General features: G+C 44.2%; 1 protein-coding gene across 1 annotated transcript; it reads left to right on the plus strand.

Moving 5' to 3' along the window:
- On the plus strand, positions 1-10,106 carry C14H10orf53 (chromosome 14 C10orf53 homolog). The gene is given in 4 exon segments (XM_004286394.1): positions 1-11; positions 856-953; positions 9,268-9,387; positions 10,042-10,106. Coding segments are annotated over 4 exon segments (294 nt in total).
- The last annotated feature ends 8,966 nt before the right edge of the window (positions 10,107-19,072 follow it).

Raw genomic sequence — 19,072 nt, forward strand, 5'->3', positions numbered from 1 at the left:
ATGGATTACAGGTAAAAATGAATGAATGAATCAATCAATCAATCAATCCATGAATACACACATACATACAATCCCAAAAGAAGCACGGAAGAAAGAAAGAGAGAAAAACACAGGAGAGAAGAGACTGTGCGAAGAATACAGCAGGAATACAGTGAGAATACATTGAGAAAGTCTTACGTACATTTAACTGGAGTCCCTGAAAAGTGAGAAAATGGGACAGAAGCAATATGTGAAGAGATAATGGCTCAAAATTTTCCGAAAACAGGTGAAGGATTTAAATTCAAAGTTTTAAGTGTCCCAACAAACCCCAGGCAGGATCAATAAAAAGACATCTCTGCAAACCCTACAAAGGTTTCCAGTCCATGCTACACGCCTGACTTGCCTGGGAAGGTTACTTGGCACCTCTGCCGCTCAGTTTTGTAAATACAAATTACAGCCTATTTCATAGAAACGGTAAAATGATTAAACGAGATAACATGGACGGTGCTTAGCTTGTCGCCTGACACATACTTTCTGTAACTAGCTGTAAACGTTGGCTATTGTTGTTATTTGTCATTAACACTTGCCGTACCAAGTTGAAATTCCGTGTTTACCGGGCTGCGCCAGTGACGAGAGCAAGTGGCCTTTTTGCACCCCAGCAGAGAGCACACAGTAGTTGGTGCAGGCATTCAAAAAGGGAGACTCCTCACCCCCAGTCCCTACACCAGGCACTTGGCAGAGGACTTCGGGTGCAGGGGATCTTCGAGCTCCACGCTCACCCTTTGCGGCCCTGCCCACCCACGCACGACCACGCCCATTCCCAAGGGCCTGAAAAGCAGTTGCCTAGCAGCGTATATTGCCCCGTAACCCCGGCAGGAGGCCCAGGAACGCGTTGGTCATCATGCCCTAGGGGCCGTACAGCTCCGTTGGCCTGTCAGTGGAGCACCGCACCTACCTCTTGGAGGGCCTGCTAGGTAGGCAGCTGAGCGCCAAAGGGCCACCCAGCTGAGTGCGCCCAGGTACACCGCAGCCTCTGAGCATCTGTGTAGGCTGTGCCCTCTGCCTAGACTTCCTTCATTCCTCAGACCTAGACCGAGTGCCACTTCCTCTGGAAAGTTGGCCCTAAGCCCCACAGCTGCAGGATGTTTTAGCATCTTCCTCTGGCTTCTGCTGCCTCCATATTAGAGCAGGAAGAAACATACACTGTGAGCCCACTGGGTGCTGGGTAGTAAATGCAAATTACCTGGATAGAAAATATTACATACCCTGCTTTACACATTGGGAAACTGAGAAGCAGGAATATTAAGTGACTTTTCCAAGGTACGTGGCTGAAAAATGGCAGAGAGTCTGTCCCTTGATCATCCATTCATGCAACAAACCTTCACTGAGCAAGTAATATGTGTTGGACACTCTTCCAGGTACTGGGGACACACTGGTGAACATGATACATGTCCTTGAAGTGACTGTGTCATTGTTGACTGCTAACTGACAGCTGTGCCAAGGCTCTGACACAGGAGCGTAATCATAGTGGGAACTGCCACTGGCCATAATTGGAGGGGAGAGGACAGAGATCTGGAAAGGTTTACTTGCCTGAATTACATCTGAGTTGAGCTTTAAAGAATGAGGAGAAGCTAACCAGGTAAAGGAAGAAAGAGCACTCCAGGTAGGGGGACTAATATCTGCAAAGGCTGGAAGCATGAACAAATGACCTATGTATTTGTTGAACTGATGGGAAGATGAGGCTAGAGAGGTGGACAGGGGCCAGATCCTGCAGGGCTGTGTAGTATTAGGCAGGGGAAAGAAACTGTGGCTGCTGTGAGTAGAACAGATTAGAGGGGGCCAAGAATGGAAGCAGGGAGACAAGCGACGGTTGTGGTGGTCCAGGGGAGAGATGATAGTAGCTTGGACCAGGACAGCCTTAAAGGGGTGGTGGATTAAAGTAAAAGTAACAGTACTCCCTAAGAGGATGGAGATGGGAGGCGAGGTTCAGGGGGCTGTGCTCCAGATCCAGTCAGTGTCTGGCTAGAAAACCCTAGCGTTCACAATAACACTGTTTGAACTAATTTAAAAAATCAGCACAGTTTAACTATACAAAATCAACACACAGGACTTCCCTGGTGGCGCAGTGGTTAAGAATCCTCCTTCCAATGCAGGGGACACGGGTTCAAGCCCTGGTCCGGGAAGATCCCACATGCCGCGGAGCAACTAAGCCCGTGCATGACAACTACTGAGCCTGCGTGCCTAGAGTCCGTGCTCCACAACAAAGAGTAGACCCCACTCGCCGCAACTAAAGCCCACGCGCAGCAACAAAGACCCAATGCAGCCAAAAAGTAATTAATTAATTTAAAAATATCAACACACAAAAATCAATTGTAATTCTGTAACTAACAATGAACCATCTCAAAAGGAAGTTAACAATTCCATTTACAATAGCATCTAAAAGAACAAAACACATATGAACAGATCTAACCAAGGAGGTGCAAATCTTATACACTGAAAACTACAAAAATTGCTAAAAGAAATCAAAGAAAACCTAAGTAAATGGAAAAATATACCATGTGCATGGATTGAAAGACTTAATATTGTTAAGATGACAATACTTCCCAAAGCAGTATACAGATTCAATGCAATTCCTATCAAAATCTCAATGGTGGTGTTTTTGCAGAAATGGAAAAACTCATCCTAAAATTCATAGGTAATTTCAAGGGACTGAGACTAGCCCAAACAATCTCAAGAAAGAACAAAGTTGGAGGTATCACACTTGCTGATTTCATAACTTACTCAAAGTTATAGTAATCAAAATAGTGTGGTACTGTCATAAGGATAAATATATAGACCAATGGAATAGAATCGAGAGTCTAGAAGTAAACCATCACCTTTATAGTCAATTGACTTTTGTCGTGAGAGTCAGGACTACTCAATGCGTAAAGAACATTCTCTTTAACAATTTGTACTGGGGAAAGTGGATATCTACATGAATATCTTTTGAATGAAGTTAGACCCTTATACCGTATGTAAAAATTAACTCGAAATTGATCAGAGGTCTAAATTTAGAAACTAAAAAACTCTTAGAAGGAAACATAGGGGCAATTCTGAATGACCTTAGATTTGGCAAGTATGTCTTGAACACCAAAAGCATAGGCAACAAAACAAAAATCAGAACAACTGAAATTCATTACAGTTAAAAACTTTTGTGCATCGAAGGACACTACTAAAAAAGTGAAAAGACAATCTATAGAATGGGAGAAAAGATTTGCAGATCATATATCTGCAGTCAGGACCTCTCATTGTCATTGGGATGCTTAATAGGCATCTCGGACCAATATGTCCAAAATATCTAAACCAGACTCCTAATACTCACCAGTCCCTCCTGCATTTTTTCCATCTCGGTTCATAGCAGTGCCATTCTTTCACTTACTCAAGCAAAAACCTTGCAGGCATCTTTCTCTACTCTCTTTCCCTCACACACCCCATCTAGTCTAGCAGCACATTCTGTTGGCTCTATCTTCAAAGTATCCTGACAGAATTCAACCATGCCTTAACCTCCCTGCCACCACCCTCGGTCTCTTTGTCCAAGCCACTGTCAGTCATCTCTTGCTTGGATCACCGCCCTGGCTTTCCCACTGAGCCCCCTGCGACCACCTTGTCCCCTGCAGTATGTTCTCAAAGCCAGGTGATGCCATTAAACCTGAGTCAGAGCATGGCCCTTGCCTCCAAGAACATTCTGGTTGCTCCTACAGTGGCCTGCCAGGCTCCTGATGACTTCCCTGACCTCATCTCCCCCTGTTGCTACTTACCCTCTCGGACCAGGACTCGAACCCGTGTCCCCTGCATTGGCAGGCAGATTCTTAACCACTGCGCCACCAGGGAAGTCCCTGGTCTTTTCTCTTTACTCTCTCAGCCTTCAGGTCTTTCTCAAAAGTCACCTTCACAGACAGGCCTTCCTTGAGCATCTCCACTGACAATGTCGACACTTCCCTCAGTCTCCCTCTTCCTTATCTCCCTTCCCTCCTCTTTTATTTCTTCCTAGCGCTCATTGGTATCCAACATAACATATATTTCACGTATTTCTCTTGTTATCCTTCTCTCCTACCGGGATGAATGCTTCAGGGGCTCAGCGATTCTTGTCTGTTCTGTTCTCTGCTCTGTCCCAGGGTCTGGAACTGTGCCTGGCATATCTGGAGGACTGATAAATACTAGTTAAAATGAACCTGCGTGGAGCGAACGCTGGAACCACAGAAGGTGAGACTGGAAGAAGCAAGGAAAGTCAGAACCAGGCAGACCACAGGACATGGGCAGTGGTCCCTCTGAGGGCTGCAACGGTAGCAGAGAATCTGGAGGTACAGAAGGCAAGTGAGATGAGTTCAAGAAGAAAATAGCTAATAGGCACCAAACTGTTAGCAGGAGTTATCTCTAGAAGAAGATAAATCCATGGTTGATGAAGGACATAGAGTGTTCCCAAAGACCTGTGATGGGAGGGGAAGTTGGCACAGTAACTTTGGGGGGCAACCTGGCAGTGTCTTAAAATTTAACTGTATACTGTAGAATCCAGCTACTCCATTTCTCAGTTTCATAAATATATAAAAACTCGCACATGTACATGGAAACATGCCCATGAAGATTTTCTGCATTCCTTGGTCATCTTGAAAAATTGGAAACGACCAGAAAAAGGAATGACTGGATATATTGCAGTACAGCTGTCACATGAAACGCAACACGGCAGATCTGTGTGTACTGATGGGGCTGGATTGCCACAGCCATTGTGTTAAAGGAATAAAGCATATTCCAGAATTTTATGCACACTATGATCTCACTTCCACTGAAAAAGACAAAAGGAGGGGGAGGGGAAGAATTATAGGCGATTTTTAAATCTGTGTCCTTTTCTGTAATTTTTAAGGTTTTTAAGAACTCATCAGTCTGCACTACATTTATAATCTGATAAAGTTTTAGAGTTTAAAATATGTTTTAACCAGCACAAGTGTTTTAAGAAGCAAGAAAGGAGCATGTTCAGAGCATGAATCTGCTGGAAGGGTGGGGGAGAACTGGGTGAGCCACTGAATGTGCTAATGGGTCTTCGCCTCTGACGATGCAAGTTCAGGAGAAGGTGGGCAGAGGCTCCAACTGCAGGAGGTAGAGGAGTGGTAGAGATGAGGAAATAAAGAGCCCAGGCAGCTCTTCCCACAGTAGGGGAGGGGAAGGCGTATTTTAAGAGGATCAAGGGGAGAATTTTTGTGATTGAAGGAGACTTGAGTATTGCAAGGTATCAGCAGGTGGTTGATTTTTAAAGTTAGCTTTGTATATCCCTGAATGGTAGTTCATATAATACTGGCAGCCAACATTTACTGAGGGCTGGTGACAAATGCTGGGGTGTTAACAGAAGCAAAGCAGGGAGCATCTGCTCCCCTTTCTCTGTTCAACACTCCCCCCATCATTTTAGACCCAACTAACATCACACCAAGCACAGAGTGGTGCATTTGCAGGCTCTCATTTGTAAAATCTGCCTCTGAGTTCTGTTCATTTCTTTAAAAATCATAGCCCTTTTATCATTTCCCGAAACCCTGCTGGCTTTGGAAATATGGCTGATCTCTCCTGAATTTACCATGCCTTAAGCAATCTGAAAAGTTTATTTCTTTCTTTATTACCCATGAATTATAATAGCTTAGCAAAAGTGTCCTGACTATGGCCTCAATACTGATGAAATTAAACTAACTAATGCTGAACAAGAAGTGTTAATTTCCCTCGCCATGGTTGTGCCTTGCCTGCTGTACTTAAGTCTGCCAAATGACCTGCTAAAAAGGAAAAGACTCATAAGAATAGAATCCATCCTTATTTAGCTAAGTTGCTCTGTGTACCATCCTCCTGTCCCTAGCTATGCATTAGCTACACACGTTAATAGTCATTGGCTTTGCATCTGTGCCGAGCAGAGGAGGGGGAGATGCCTGTCTGTTTGCCTTGACTTCCTAACCAGGAACATGTAAATCATTTGCAGGTGGCACACGATTCCACCAGTACTGAGAAGAGGGAGGCTTTTCCATAACCCTCCAGTTCACCCAGATCCCCCTTGAAGAATGAGATGCCACTTCAAAGAGTCAGGTTTTCTGCGGGTGGCCTTACAGCTTCTGGTTGATTTATGCTGGAGTTTAGCCACTGCCTTTGCAAAGACTTTGTTGTACGGAGTATATTTATCTGACCTTTCTTTGAATAGACAACCCATAGCAGCTCATAGGAAAAAAATGTGTCCTCCATATAGAGAGGTGGCATTTGGATGAGCTGCAGGAATTCTGGTGCTTCTCCGAGTTTGATCCCTTAAGCCTGCACTGGCCGCCCTGCAGCTGGGCTCAACACATCCTGGAGTGGTGAGAAGGGGACAGGCATCCTGAGGATGAGTAGATGAAGTAGACTCAGAGGTGGCTTATCGCTTTAATAAGATTCAGATTTGCGTCACTCAGGGTCCAAAAGAATCGTTGGAGGTGCCCAGCGCCATTAGGAGCTTGTTTATTCAACAAGCTGTATTAACACCAGGCCCGGGGTGGGGCGGGGGGGAGGATGGACTGTGGTCAGTGAAGGAGACACGGGGCTTTGTAAGGCAAAATGAGGACTGACGTGCTCTGATGAGGAGGATTTCTTCCTGTGGGACTTCATTTGCTCAGATGTTGAGGTATATTCCCATTTTCGGCACTGCCGCCACCTCCATAGGGTGGGTTATTCGGTGGATTAAACCCTGTTTCTTAGGTAAACCTTGCCACGAAATAGTGCTGCTGTTCTCATAAAACAAACCCCAAATGCAGATGTTACATGAGGCTTGGTGAGATGTGCTCTGCAGGGAAGGGGCCATAGCAGGCTGTGGGGTACACACCTTCCCGGGTCTCCTTCTACAGAGCCCCTCCTCCCTTACACTCCCGGTCACAGGGACCGGCCCCAGGTGGAACCTGCACCCCTTCTCTCCAGAACCCCCAGGATTTAGAGAAGCCGGTATTATGTGTTATCAGAATAGAGGTAGCACCTTGCCCCCAGAGGTGGGGTGTAAGGTGGGCATGGAGAAGCTGTTTTGTTCCTGATTTCTCCCAATCAAATTGAAGTACATGTCCCAGGAGCGTCTTCGGACAATGCAAAGCCAAGGTCATGGAGGCCAAATCGCCTCCTACCTACCAGCTTGCAGCTTTTCCCTCTCTGGCTATAACTCCCCTCTCCAGAGGGGGCGCTGCTGGGGGAGTATCTGATCCCCAGAAATCTCTGCCCACAAACTGCCTTCATGCCTCCCTGGACGATTCACTGGCCATTCCAAACTGGGTGGACTGCTTCATTTAAACAAGTCACTGGTCCAAACTGAGTGCCTTCCTCTAAAGATGTTTAAGAACAAGACACTTAAATAGGATACAATAACATAAATATGCCAAAGAAAAAGATGCCGGTGTTCTGTAGAGAGAGGTGTTAGCAGCAGTCACAGGGACAATTAGGGCCACCACTGGGTACCCAAGGAGCACTATCTTGTTAATGGAGATCCTTGCTGAGTTGCTTTTTGAAGTTCTTTTCCAGAAGTGAAATTAAAATCACGCAATTAAAATGTTCACAGTTGGGGCTGGATGTTCTTGAACTGATTGAAAGAGAAGAAGTGGACATGGCAACATTTTGAAACAGCAATTGTCTCTGTAATTAAATGCAATTAACTGACATAGCTGTCTGCTTTTCTCCACATAGGACTGATTGAAATGCTAAGACTTTAAAAAACATGCCCACCATCTGATTTCTCTTTCCATTCTAACCACAATTCTCACCAACGAATGAAGACTGCCAAAGGTGGTGATTTAGTGAACCAACCCTAACACTGAGGTTGTAGGGTGAACATATCAGGAAACGTGGGGAGAAATGTGTTGGAGAAAACAGAGCTCCAGGCTGTCCCATGCACATCATTTCTCCTAAACCCATATACCCTTGCATTTCCACAATAGAGAATAAATCTAACAATTTTCCCATAGCTGATCTCTAGGAAAGGAGCTGTTGAATGTAAGTAATAACCAAAATGCAGATTCCAAAGGGGAGAATAAAAATTTAGTCCATTAGTTTTAAAAAAATTTTTTCCCTGATTTTTATAGAAAATCTAGAATATGCTAAAAGAATTTTTTTTAAGTTTCTCATAATCTCACCACAGAGAGCTAATCACTGGATATTTTCTTTTTTCCTAATATATACACATTAATTGCACTGAATACATATTTTTATTGATTGATTGATTGATTTAGGCTGTGCTGGCTCTTCATTGCTGTGCGCGGGCTTTCTCTAGCTGCAGTGAGCAAGGGCTACTCTTCATTGAGGTGCACATGCTTCTCATTACAGTGACTTCTCTTGTGGCAGAGCACGGGCTCTAGGAGTACAAGCTCAGTAGTTGTGGCGCGTGGGCTCTAGAGCGCACTGGCTTTGGTAGTTGTATCGCACGAGCTTAGTTGCTCCGCAGCACATGGGATCTTCCCAGACCAGGGATCAAACCCGTGTCCCCTGCATTGGCAGGTGGATTCTTAACCACTGGACCACCAGGGAAGTCCCTGAATACACATTTTAATATATATTATACATGTACCCTGATTTTTTGCTTATATTACAAATATTTTTCTTGCTATTAAAAATTTATAAACATTTTTGAAATGTCCAAATAAAATCATATGCATTTGCCACCATTTACTTGACCATCTTCTTATTATTGGGCATGTAAGTTATTCACAGTATTTTGCTATTATAATAGTACAGAAAGGAATATCTTGTTGCAAAAGTCTGCCTTGTTGCAAAAGTCTGTATTTCTGATTTTTTCCTTAGGGAGCTTTCTTATAAGTGCAATTTCCTGGGCCAGAGATTAGAATCATTTTTTAATTCTAATTTTTGTGAGGCATTTGAGGCTTTTGGTATGTACTTCCAAACTGCCCTCCAGAAAGGTGACCAGTTTATATTTCCATCATCAGGGTAAGACTTTACCTAATTCTGTATATCCCCTCCAACACTGAGCATCACCTCTATAAGAAAGGCTCAAAACTATTCCTAGAGAAAGCTCATATTTTCACTGATCATATGGCTCTGGGGCAAATCACAACCAAAACCAAAATTTTTCAGGTCTCTGGCTGTGCTTCCCAGCAAAGGAGAGGACACATCGGGGCCAGTACCAGGTGGGCACCCACCAGGGATGTTGAGTTACAGCCATGAACAACTGGAGAGCAGACCAGTCGCTGCCATCCATGAAGACACCTGCATATCAGGTTCATCTGTCCCCGTGGCACCCACATCCTTCCCTATCTTTTCCAGCTGTGTTGGCTAAAGATGGACACCAGGCCATCCCAGAGAAGATAGAAGACTGGAATGTGGTGGAACTCGTGGTGAATGGAGAAGTTGTCTTCCACTGCAACATCAAAGACTTGGAGTTTGGTAAGCCCTTCCCACCAGCATTTTGCCTTCTCTGGGGCATTTCCATTTCTAGTTGAAGTGGTCGATGTGTCCTGCCCATATTCAAATTGGGTTTCTTTCTGAGTTTTAAATTCTTACTCAAAGCCCCATGCTCTGTGGCACATGAATGAGCGCCTCCTACACCATACACAGTAAAGTGCTTGATGCTCTGGGCTTCTTCCCAGAACACTGGAAACAGAAGAGGGATGGAAAGAAAATGAAGTTTTAGCTCTAGACGTCAAATGGGACTGTGCAAATTTAGGGAGAATAGGTTGTTTAGTAGTTTTTCATTTTAATAATGTGTGTTTTATTATTATTTACCTTGAAAATGGTTTTTGTTCTGTTTGATTATTCTATCTAGGCTAGCTAAGACAATCAGAGTTGATATGCCGGCAGTGTATGGCATCATCAGCTACGTTCTATGGATTTCTTTGCCTCAGAGAGCTTCTGGCTCAGCAGTCTGGCATCATGCATGCCTCACTGTATGCTCAAAGTAAAAGCTTTCCCAATCCACTAATACTCTACAAAGGCTGGGACCTTTGGAAATGCTCTCCTAGTGGAAGCCGTATGTTTGTCTTATATGACATGACATGGTATATAAAGCTGGCTAAAAGAAAATTATACCTATTTCCCTAGGAGGCGATGGTAAACTAGACCCACGGTGCAAAGAGGCCAGGAGAGCTGTATTAAATGCCTACTGATCTCTTCATTGGAACAGGCATCTGAAGTCAGCAGAAGAGCAGGTGCCTCCCGCCATTCTGCAGTACAAGCAAAAGCGGCCATTCTGGGCCGTGGATGCTGGGCTCAGGCAGGGCCACACACCCTGTCCTTCAGCCGGCACAGCCAGGTTTCTCACCTGGCTGCAAGGAAACGGGGCCCGCAAAAGTAATAAAAGCACACCATCTGCAGCATCTCTCAATCTCAACCCATAGGGAGAGCCCTCCAATATCAGGTACACATTGAGCTTGAAGGAAATAAAATGCAATCTAATAACAAAGCGCCATCCCTTGCTAATAACGCAAAGTTGCCAGAAGCATCAGAGATTCCACTGTATAGCAGTGAAGAGCTAGGAAGAGGTAGAATTAAGGATAAGGCAGGAGGGGGGTGGTGGGAGGGAGAATAGTGGGCTTTGAAAATCTGAACCAGGAGTTAATGTCAGTATTTGGAAACCTGCCTATTCCTACAGGTTTACTTCTTGCTCCCAACAGAATAATATTTAATATTGTAATATATAATTACCTAACGACAAATCTTCATTTATTTTCTTTCAAATAAATCTTTATTTATTTTCCAGATCACAAGAACATGATCTGCCTTCTTTTGCATTAGCCAATCCAACAGGCTGGTCTGACGAGGGCCCGAAAGAGGCCGGGACAGAAGGGGAAAGTGGCTCCCTGTCTCACTTGGAGGAAAACACAGCCAGCGGAGTTTAAAAAGGGTTTTAGCTGTGGTCAGTGTCAACCTCAGCCATGTCAAAATGATGCTCATTTTCTTTTCAGGATCTTTGCACCAAACTGTAGCATGCATTCTTAGCTGTAGAGTAAAGGAGAGGGGAGAAATGCAGATATTGATCTAATGATGTTAACTGTGAGGTCACGGTAAGAAGGCATCACAGAAGAAAGCTGGATTCCTTCACAGAAGACTCCGGGCACTGTGTTGAAAGAGAAGGGCTTGCAGGGCCTGTGACAGGCAGTGGCTGGCTCTGGGTGCACAGCCCGCAGGGATGCGGGGCCACCCTGCTCCCTGAAGCCTCACTGCACCTGGGGAGCCATCCTTCCCTTTGCTCCAGGGAACCTCAAACCCCCCTGCACCCCAGAACCGCAAAGGCATCTGGTGCTCCATGAAACCACTTGGCCAAGTTCTTTCCCGCACGTGATGAAATAGGGGATAGAATTTTCATTTTCAGCCCAAGTTCCACTTTATCAGATTTCATTCAGAGATTACGAATCACTTAGGATGCTGGAAATATTTAATCATCTTTGCTGAGAACCTGAGGCTAAAAACAAATCTTCTTCCCGGTGTCTGGTGCCGGTTTTCACACGTTTTTAGTAACCCTGGATTTAGTCCCTTTTTCTCAAAGATCAGTTTAAGTTATTATTTGCTTTCGTACAAACATTTCACTACAAAAGAAGTACATTTTCATTACAGTAAAATGAAAAAATACAGGTAAAGATAAAGTATAAATTTGATAACATTTTGGTTTATTTCAGTTGGGGTTTCTTCCATTCATATCTGAATGTTCGTTAAGAGCTAGACATACATAGAAATGGATTTCACCAATTTGGGATCATGCCGTATGTATCCAATTACGTATCTTTCTTTTAAACTTAACCTTTTATGTTGAACCTCTTCCCATGTGACCAAAACATTTGCTGACTGTCTAAGCGTTCTATCTTGAACCAGGGAAATTTCTTCCTGCTTGAATGGTGCTTCCTACTTTCATTGCCAAAAGCTTTTCTGCTGGGATATACAATTGCAGGCTTTCCCATCTACATTTGGTGCGGTAACTTCAGCTCCTCAGGCTCCAGGACCCCAATGTTAACCGGTACAAAGGGTCCACCCTGCAGCCACCTTGCCCTCCTCTGACACACTCTCCACCTTGGCCTGTATTTTGTCTCAGAACAGTGCCCCCATACACCCAACCTGCTCTCCTTTCCCCCACGGCCAGAGCAGAAGGGCTGGTAAGGGGAGGTTGCACACGGTTCTAAGAAAAAAACAAGTACAGAAGGCTTCTGGGAGATCCTGTGCCCAGGGTGCTGTGTTCCAAGTTAGATCAGAATGAAATGATGTATGAATCAGCACTACTGGAAAAAGCCCCAGGGTTACCTCTGGGCTGTAGGCTTGGAGAGGTGGGTGGGGTGAGTGGAGGGAGGAGGCCTGCAGGACTCTCATTTCTTCCTTTTCGTAAATGTTCTCATTGGTGGAATTGATTTTTACTTTGCATATGAGTGTGAGAGTGTGTGTGTGTGTGTGTGTGTGTGTGTCCGGGAGGCGGGTATTTTTCAAATAAACATTTAAAATAAAATCAAGAATTCGGCATAGAGGTCATCTGTCTATATAACCTAGCTCTTCTCTGTCATTGATTAAGAAGAGCTTTGTCTTTGGAAATGTAATCATTTTTTGGTCTACAGAAACATGCCCTCATCCTTCTCCTCTGCTTCCCTCTGTCTTACGTCTTCTTAAAAAGATATCTCCCTGGGGCTTCCCTGGTGGCGCAGTGGTTGAGAGTCCTCCTGCCGATGCAGGGGACACGGGTTCGTGCCCCGGTCCGGGAAGATCCCACATGGAGCGGCTGGGCCCGTGAGCCATGGCCGCTGAGCCTGAGCGTCCGGAGCCTGTGCTCCGCAACGGGAGAGGCCGCAACAGTGAGAGGCCCGCGTACCGCAAAAAAAAAAGGAAATATAAATGGTCCTTAACAAGGAATAGATGTTTAACCTCACTCATAATAAGATCAATGCAAATCAAACATGAGATATTAAATCAAAAAAATGAGATAGCATTGCATGTTGGCAAGGATGCAGGAAATAGACACTCATGCGTTGCTGGCAGCAGTGTAAATTGATAAAATGTCTGCAGAGGTATCTGGCAATATTTGTCAAAAATTTAAACCATATATCTTTTTTTTTTTTTTTGTAGTACACGGGCCTCTCACTGTTGTGGCCTCTCCCGTTGCGGAGCACAGGCTCCGGACGCGCAGGCTCAGCGGCCATGGCTCACGGGCCCAGCCGCTCCGCGGCATGTGGGATCCTCCCGGACCGGAGCACGAACCCGTGTCCTCTGCATCGGCAAGCGGACTCTCAACCACTGCACCACCAGGGAAGCCCAAACCATGTATCTTTTGATTCAACAGATTCCTCTTATCCTGAAGATATACATCTGCAAATACAAATTTCTACATGTACAAAAATTCTTTACAGCATGTCTCGTAATAAGAAAAGATTGGAAGCTGCCTCATATCCACTAACAAGGGATCGGTTAAATAAACCACAGTTCATTCAAGCAGTGGAAACCTGTGCATCCTGTAAAAAGACCGAGAGATATTTTTGGAGCACTGTTATGAAACAGTCACCAAGATATATTATTTAAGTACAAAGAAGCATGAAAAATATGACTCAGAAAAGTACATACTATTACAATTTGTGAAAAAAAAGAGAAAGAATATATGTATATACATTGAATCTGCATAAAATTCCAAGAAACACGCTTGGGGTAGCAGAGGGACAGCAGTGAGAGGGAGACTGCTTCACTAGACACCCTTTTTACCTTTTAAATTTGTATTTAAATTTGTATATATTTTATTATATAATAACATTAAATAAAAATCACATAAATAACATTTTAAAAATAAAGCAGTCGGGTTTAGACTGACAGAGAAACCAGATCACAGCAGAGCAGAGGGCTGTTGACAACACAAGAAACAAGAATCACCTGAAAGACTCTCTGAACTAAAGAGAGAATTCAGTATATGGAGGAAGATCCAAAAATTAGTTACCTCAAGAGATGGTGCTGGGACAACAGGACAGCACAAGCAAAAGAATGAAGTTTGATCCTAACTTCACACTGTATACAAAAATAACTCAAAATAGATGAAAGACACATATGTAAGAGCCAAAAACTATAAAACTCTTAGAAGAAAACACATGACCCTGGATAAGGCAATGGTTTCTTAGATATGACACCAAAAACACGTATCTAGAATACATACAGAATTCTTACAATTCAATAATAAAAGAAACCAAGTAACCCAATTTTAAAATGGAGAAAGGATCTAAATAGACACCTCTTCAAAGATATACAAATGGCTGACACAAGCATATGAAAAGATGCTCAACACCATTAGTCATCAGAGAAATGGAAATCAAAACTACAGTGAAGTATCATTCACACGCATTAGGGTGGCTATTATCAAAAAGTCAACAAGTTTTGGTAAGGATATAGAGAAATCAGAACCCTCATACCCTGTTGGTGGGAAAGTAAAGTGGTGCAGCTACTTTGGAAAACAGTTCCTAAAAAATTAAAACACAGAGTTACCCAGCAATTCCTCTCCCAAGAGCAATGAAAACATATGTTGACAAAAAAGTTGCACATGAATATTCATAACATTTACTCATAATAGCCAAAAGTTGGAAACAACCCAAATGTCCATCAACTGATAAGTGGATAAACAAAATGTGATGTATCCATACAATGGAATATTGTTTGGTCATAAAAAGGAATGAAGTACTGGTACATGCTACAACTTGGAAGAAACTTCAAAACATTTATGCTAAGTGAAGTAAGCCAATTATAAAATACCACATATTATATGATTCAATTTGTATGAAATGTCCAAATAAGCAAATAGAGATAGAAAGCAGGTTAATGGTTGCATCGGACTCGGGGGGCTAAGTGGGTGGAGAATTGAAGGGCTGATAGACTATGGGGTTTCTTTTTGACATGATGAAAATGTCCTGTAATTGATTGTGGTGATGGCTATACAAGTCCGTGAATATACCAAAAACAATTGAATTGTACACTTTAAAATGAGTGAATTGTATGACATGTGAATTATACATATATAAAAACGTTACCAACAAAAGTCAGTTACCTCCTCTCTCCGAACTATTTGAACAACTTTAAAAAGAATGAGATACTATCTATATCTATCTATAGGTGCTGGTTTTGTAAAGATGTCCACATCATATACATGTGAACAATTGTGCGGTCTGTGTATAGTGTGTGTACACATTTGCACAAGTAAAAATATGTCAGGAATCTTGCCCAGGGTCACCTGCGATCAAGGCACATAGATAGGAGGGGAACTTTCCTTTTTACTTTATATACTTCTATGTTATTTGATTTTTTAAAAATGAGTACTTGCTGTTTTATTAGTATACGATAAAAAATAAGAAAAGGCAAAAACTGAGCTCCTTTACTGACATCTATCAATTATTGAGCCCTTGCTAACTGCCATACACTGTTCTGACCTCCTGATGTACCTGATCTCATCTCATCCTCAAAAGACTCTTATACAGCCCTTCACAGTATTTTCTCTTACTGGGGGGGAAGACTGAGTCTCAGAGGAGGTGAGGGACTCAACCAGGCTCTCTCACACAGCTGAGAGATGGCTGAGTCTGGAAGCTGAACCCTCCTCTATGGGCTAAACCCTCATCCTAAACCTAAGCATTCCAGCTCCACCCCCTCCCATTGTTGGAATGAGACTCGAGCTATTTTTGTAATTTTCCCCAAACCGACCTCCTTTGAGTCTACTTCAACAACAATGGATGACAACAATAATCTAGTTAAAGTGTCATATAAAATAAACCAGGCTTGTGCAACGAATTTCAAAGTTCACCAAAATTAAGTAAGAGCCTAAATAACACCAAAGGAGGCTCAGAGCAGCCGGTGATCTTGCTCCAAGGCTTGACTGATTCTTGTCTTTAAAATGTTCCAGTCGTTTAAATATTCATTAGGAATTCAGCATCACTGGGGAAATGGGTTAAATGAACTAAAGACCACAAGTCACAACGGGAAAATATCCCAAACTACTTGTTGATTACTGTACTTCCTGAAGTGAGGAGGGGGCTGGCACTAATGCCAGGCAGCCCAGTGGCATTTGAATAGTGTATGCCTTCCTGGGAACTGTCCTTAGAGAAACATCTATTTTCCCTGGTTTTGAAAAATGCTTCCAAAACATCTAATCATGTCTCAGTGGTTTTTTGTAGAAATAAAAAACAAAAAAACAAAACGAGCGTGGTGTTTTTAACTGTCTTAAAACTTTTCTCAATTTGCTACAAGCATTAGCACTTTATAACAAGGGTCCTAGTATTACTTGTTTGTTTATAACTGCGAAGGTATTTACAAGTGTTTCTAAATGTATTTCTGTACCAGCGCCCACATATTGGCTCACCCCATGATTCTGTCCATGGTCCTCTTCTCCCTTCACTCTCTAAGGTCACATCCACAGCTTCAGCTATAATTGCCCAACACCTTTCCCAGTCCTGATTTCTTTGCTAAGTGCCACATGCCAAATCCCAGTGGTCTAGTCAGGAAATTTTACCTTCAAATGTCTTAAGCCAAATACAGTTGGCTTAAGAAAATAGGAAGTACATTGGTTCGTCTAACTGAAAACTACATGTACAGCTTCAAGCTTTGTGGGATACAAATGACAGCAGACTCTGTCTCCATCTCTTGGAATTGGCTTCATTCTCATGCAAGCGGACCCAAGCTGCTTCAGGCTGACCTTTCACTAGCATAGCAGCCCTAGCAGGAAGAAAACTTTACCTTCCCAAATGTGCCAGCAAAAGCCCCAGGGCTTGACTCTCACTGGCTCAGGTTGAGTCCTGTGTCCATTTCTGAATCAATCACTGTGACTTGGGTTGGTCATGCTCACTTCTGGAACTGAGAGGAGGGGGACTCAATCCTATTGGAACCAAAAGGACTGTGTGTGAGAGAGGTTAGTTTCCCAAAAAGAAAATAGAGGATCTGTTTCCAGAATAAATAGAAGCCGAGTAGCTAAAACAAAAACAAAAACAAATAGTTGTCCCACATCTCCTGAACATCTCCAACGGGATGTCCATAGACAACCTGCAGTAAACCTAACACATCTGCTCCCCAACTCTATCTCTCCAACTGTATTCCTCTCGATAATTAAGGTTATGATCAATAACCTACTTAATTTGGAAACTTGGAGACAGCCAATTACCCTTTTAACATCTTCACTTGTTTCTGCTCCTGAAACGCCGCTAATCTGTCCTTTCCTCAACAATGCCAGTGCTTCTGCCCTAGTTTGGGATTTCAACATCTCTTGCCTAGACTATTTCACTAGATTCTTATCTTGTTATTCTGTCTCCATTATCTCCTCCTGAAAACCACTCTCCATTGCTGCTGAAATAATCTTTCTAAAGTATAAATCAGACCCTGTTTCTTCCCTGTGCATGTTTTGTGGGATTTTTTTTGGCTGTCCATCATCATGGTGTGCTTGGGGGTCTCTCCGCCTATGGGCCCTGGTGGAAGCCGAGTGTTGACATGGGCAAGGAACTCACGCTTGGGCAGTTGGCTGCACCTTCCCCAGACCTTGACTCTAGAGCTCTTGGCACAAGGCTGAAGAGAGAACGGATAAGGTGTTCTGTGCCTCCAGCTGCGGCAGCTAGCCCAGTTTCTGGAGTCATCCAGGCAGTCATGCCAACCACAGCATCCAGCATCCAATGAGGCATGTGGTGCGGGCTGCCATTTCAGCAGCCACAGCCATGGGGTCCTCCCAGGCCTGTTTTGTTGTGTGACTTGAGGTGCTCCTCTGGCTCCCCTTGTCCCTGTTTTTTCTTTCTTCTTTATAAATTTATTTTTTAATTCATTTTTGGCTGTGTTGGGTCTTTGTTGCTGTGCACGGGCTTTCTCTAGTTGCCGTGAGCAGGGGCTACTCTTCGTTGTGGTGTGTGGGCTTCTCATTGCGGTGGCTTCTCTTGTTGCAGAGCACAGGCTCTAGGTGTGCGGGCTTCAGTAGTTGCAGCACGCAGGCTCAGTAGTTGTGGCTCACTGGCTCTAGAGCGCAGGCTCAGTAGTTGTGGCACACAGGCTTAGTTGCTCCGCGGCATGTGGGATCTTCCTGGACAAGGGCTCGAACCCGTGTCCCCTGCATTGGCAGGTAGATTCTTAACCACTGCGCCACCAGGGAAGTCCCCTTGTCCCTGTTTTTAGTCCAGCCTGTGTTCCCAGACTTCCTGGCAATTCTTTGAGCTCCCTGGCTTCCCCTCTCACATTTTCTTTTGAATCTGTCTCAGCCAGAGTCAGCTCTGTGGCTCACAGCTTGAACCCGGACTGAAACATCCCTACATGGCTTCAGGATAAAACCTAAACTCTTCAGCCGGGCATCAGAGTCCTTTATGATATAGGCCTCACTTACCGCTCCACTTGCCCACTGTCTGCTCCACAGCCCTAAGTGACCAGACCAGGCCCTCCCGGTCTATAAGCCTTTGCACTCCTGTCATGCCCTACTTCACCTGGTAAATGTGCTGCCTGACTCAAAAGGCTCCTCACCTTTCCTCATCCCTGTCTCTCCCGACAGCCTGGTGGGCTCCCTTCTCTAGTCTCCTGCAGCCCTCATCCTCCACTGGCTCTGAACAAATGCCTGGCACCTTGTATCCGCGTGTGTCTGTCTCCTGAGAGGGTCATAGAGCTCCTCAAAGCAGCAGCCATGTCATCTTTCATGTCTCTGTGCCTCTTGCCCCAGAGCCTGGCGCACAGCAAGCGTCACCCAGTGAGCTCTCAACGACACGTTGGTCGACAATGGAAGGCTCAGATACCAGCAATCAACCCTTACTGAAGGGGCAGTGTGGCATTCTCGCTTAACAAAGCATGTTGGAAATTGCTTAAATGCCTTGGAGAAACATGCTTAGTACAAACTGTTGCTGACAATTTCTTACCATCTCCCTCTGGGGATCAGTTGACTTGCTAGAGAAAACTGTCTCCCTGGATTCTTGGTAGCTGGAAAACCTCTGGGTCCGTGGAGCACAGAAGACTTGGCTCTCTCCTTTGGCCACTGTGGTGGGCAGTGGCTGTTCACTTCTGCTGCTTCCCTTCCACCTTCTTCCAGGAACAGCCCTGTCGCTAGGGCTCCACCTCTCCCCTACTCTTGGTTCCACTGGGAAGACAAACTCTGCTCTGCTGCAGCTGAAAACTCGTGTCTGGC

The sequence above is a fragment of the Orcinus orca genome, chromosome 14 (assembly GCF_937001465.1).
Source record: "Orcinus orca chromosome 14, mOrcOrc1.1, whole genome shotgun sequence".
Taxonomy (NCBI): domain Eukaryota; kingdom Metazoa; phylum Chordata; class Mammalia; order Artiodactyla; family Delphinidae; genus Orcinus; species Orcinus orca.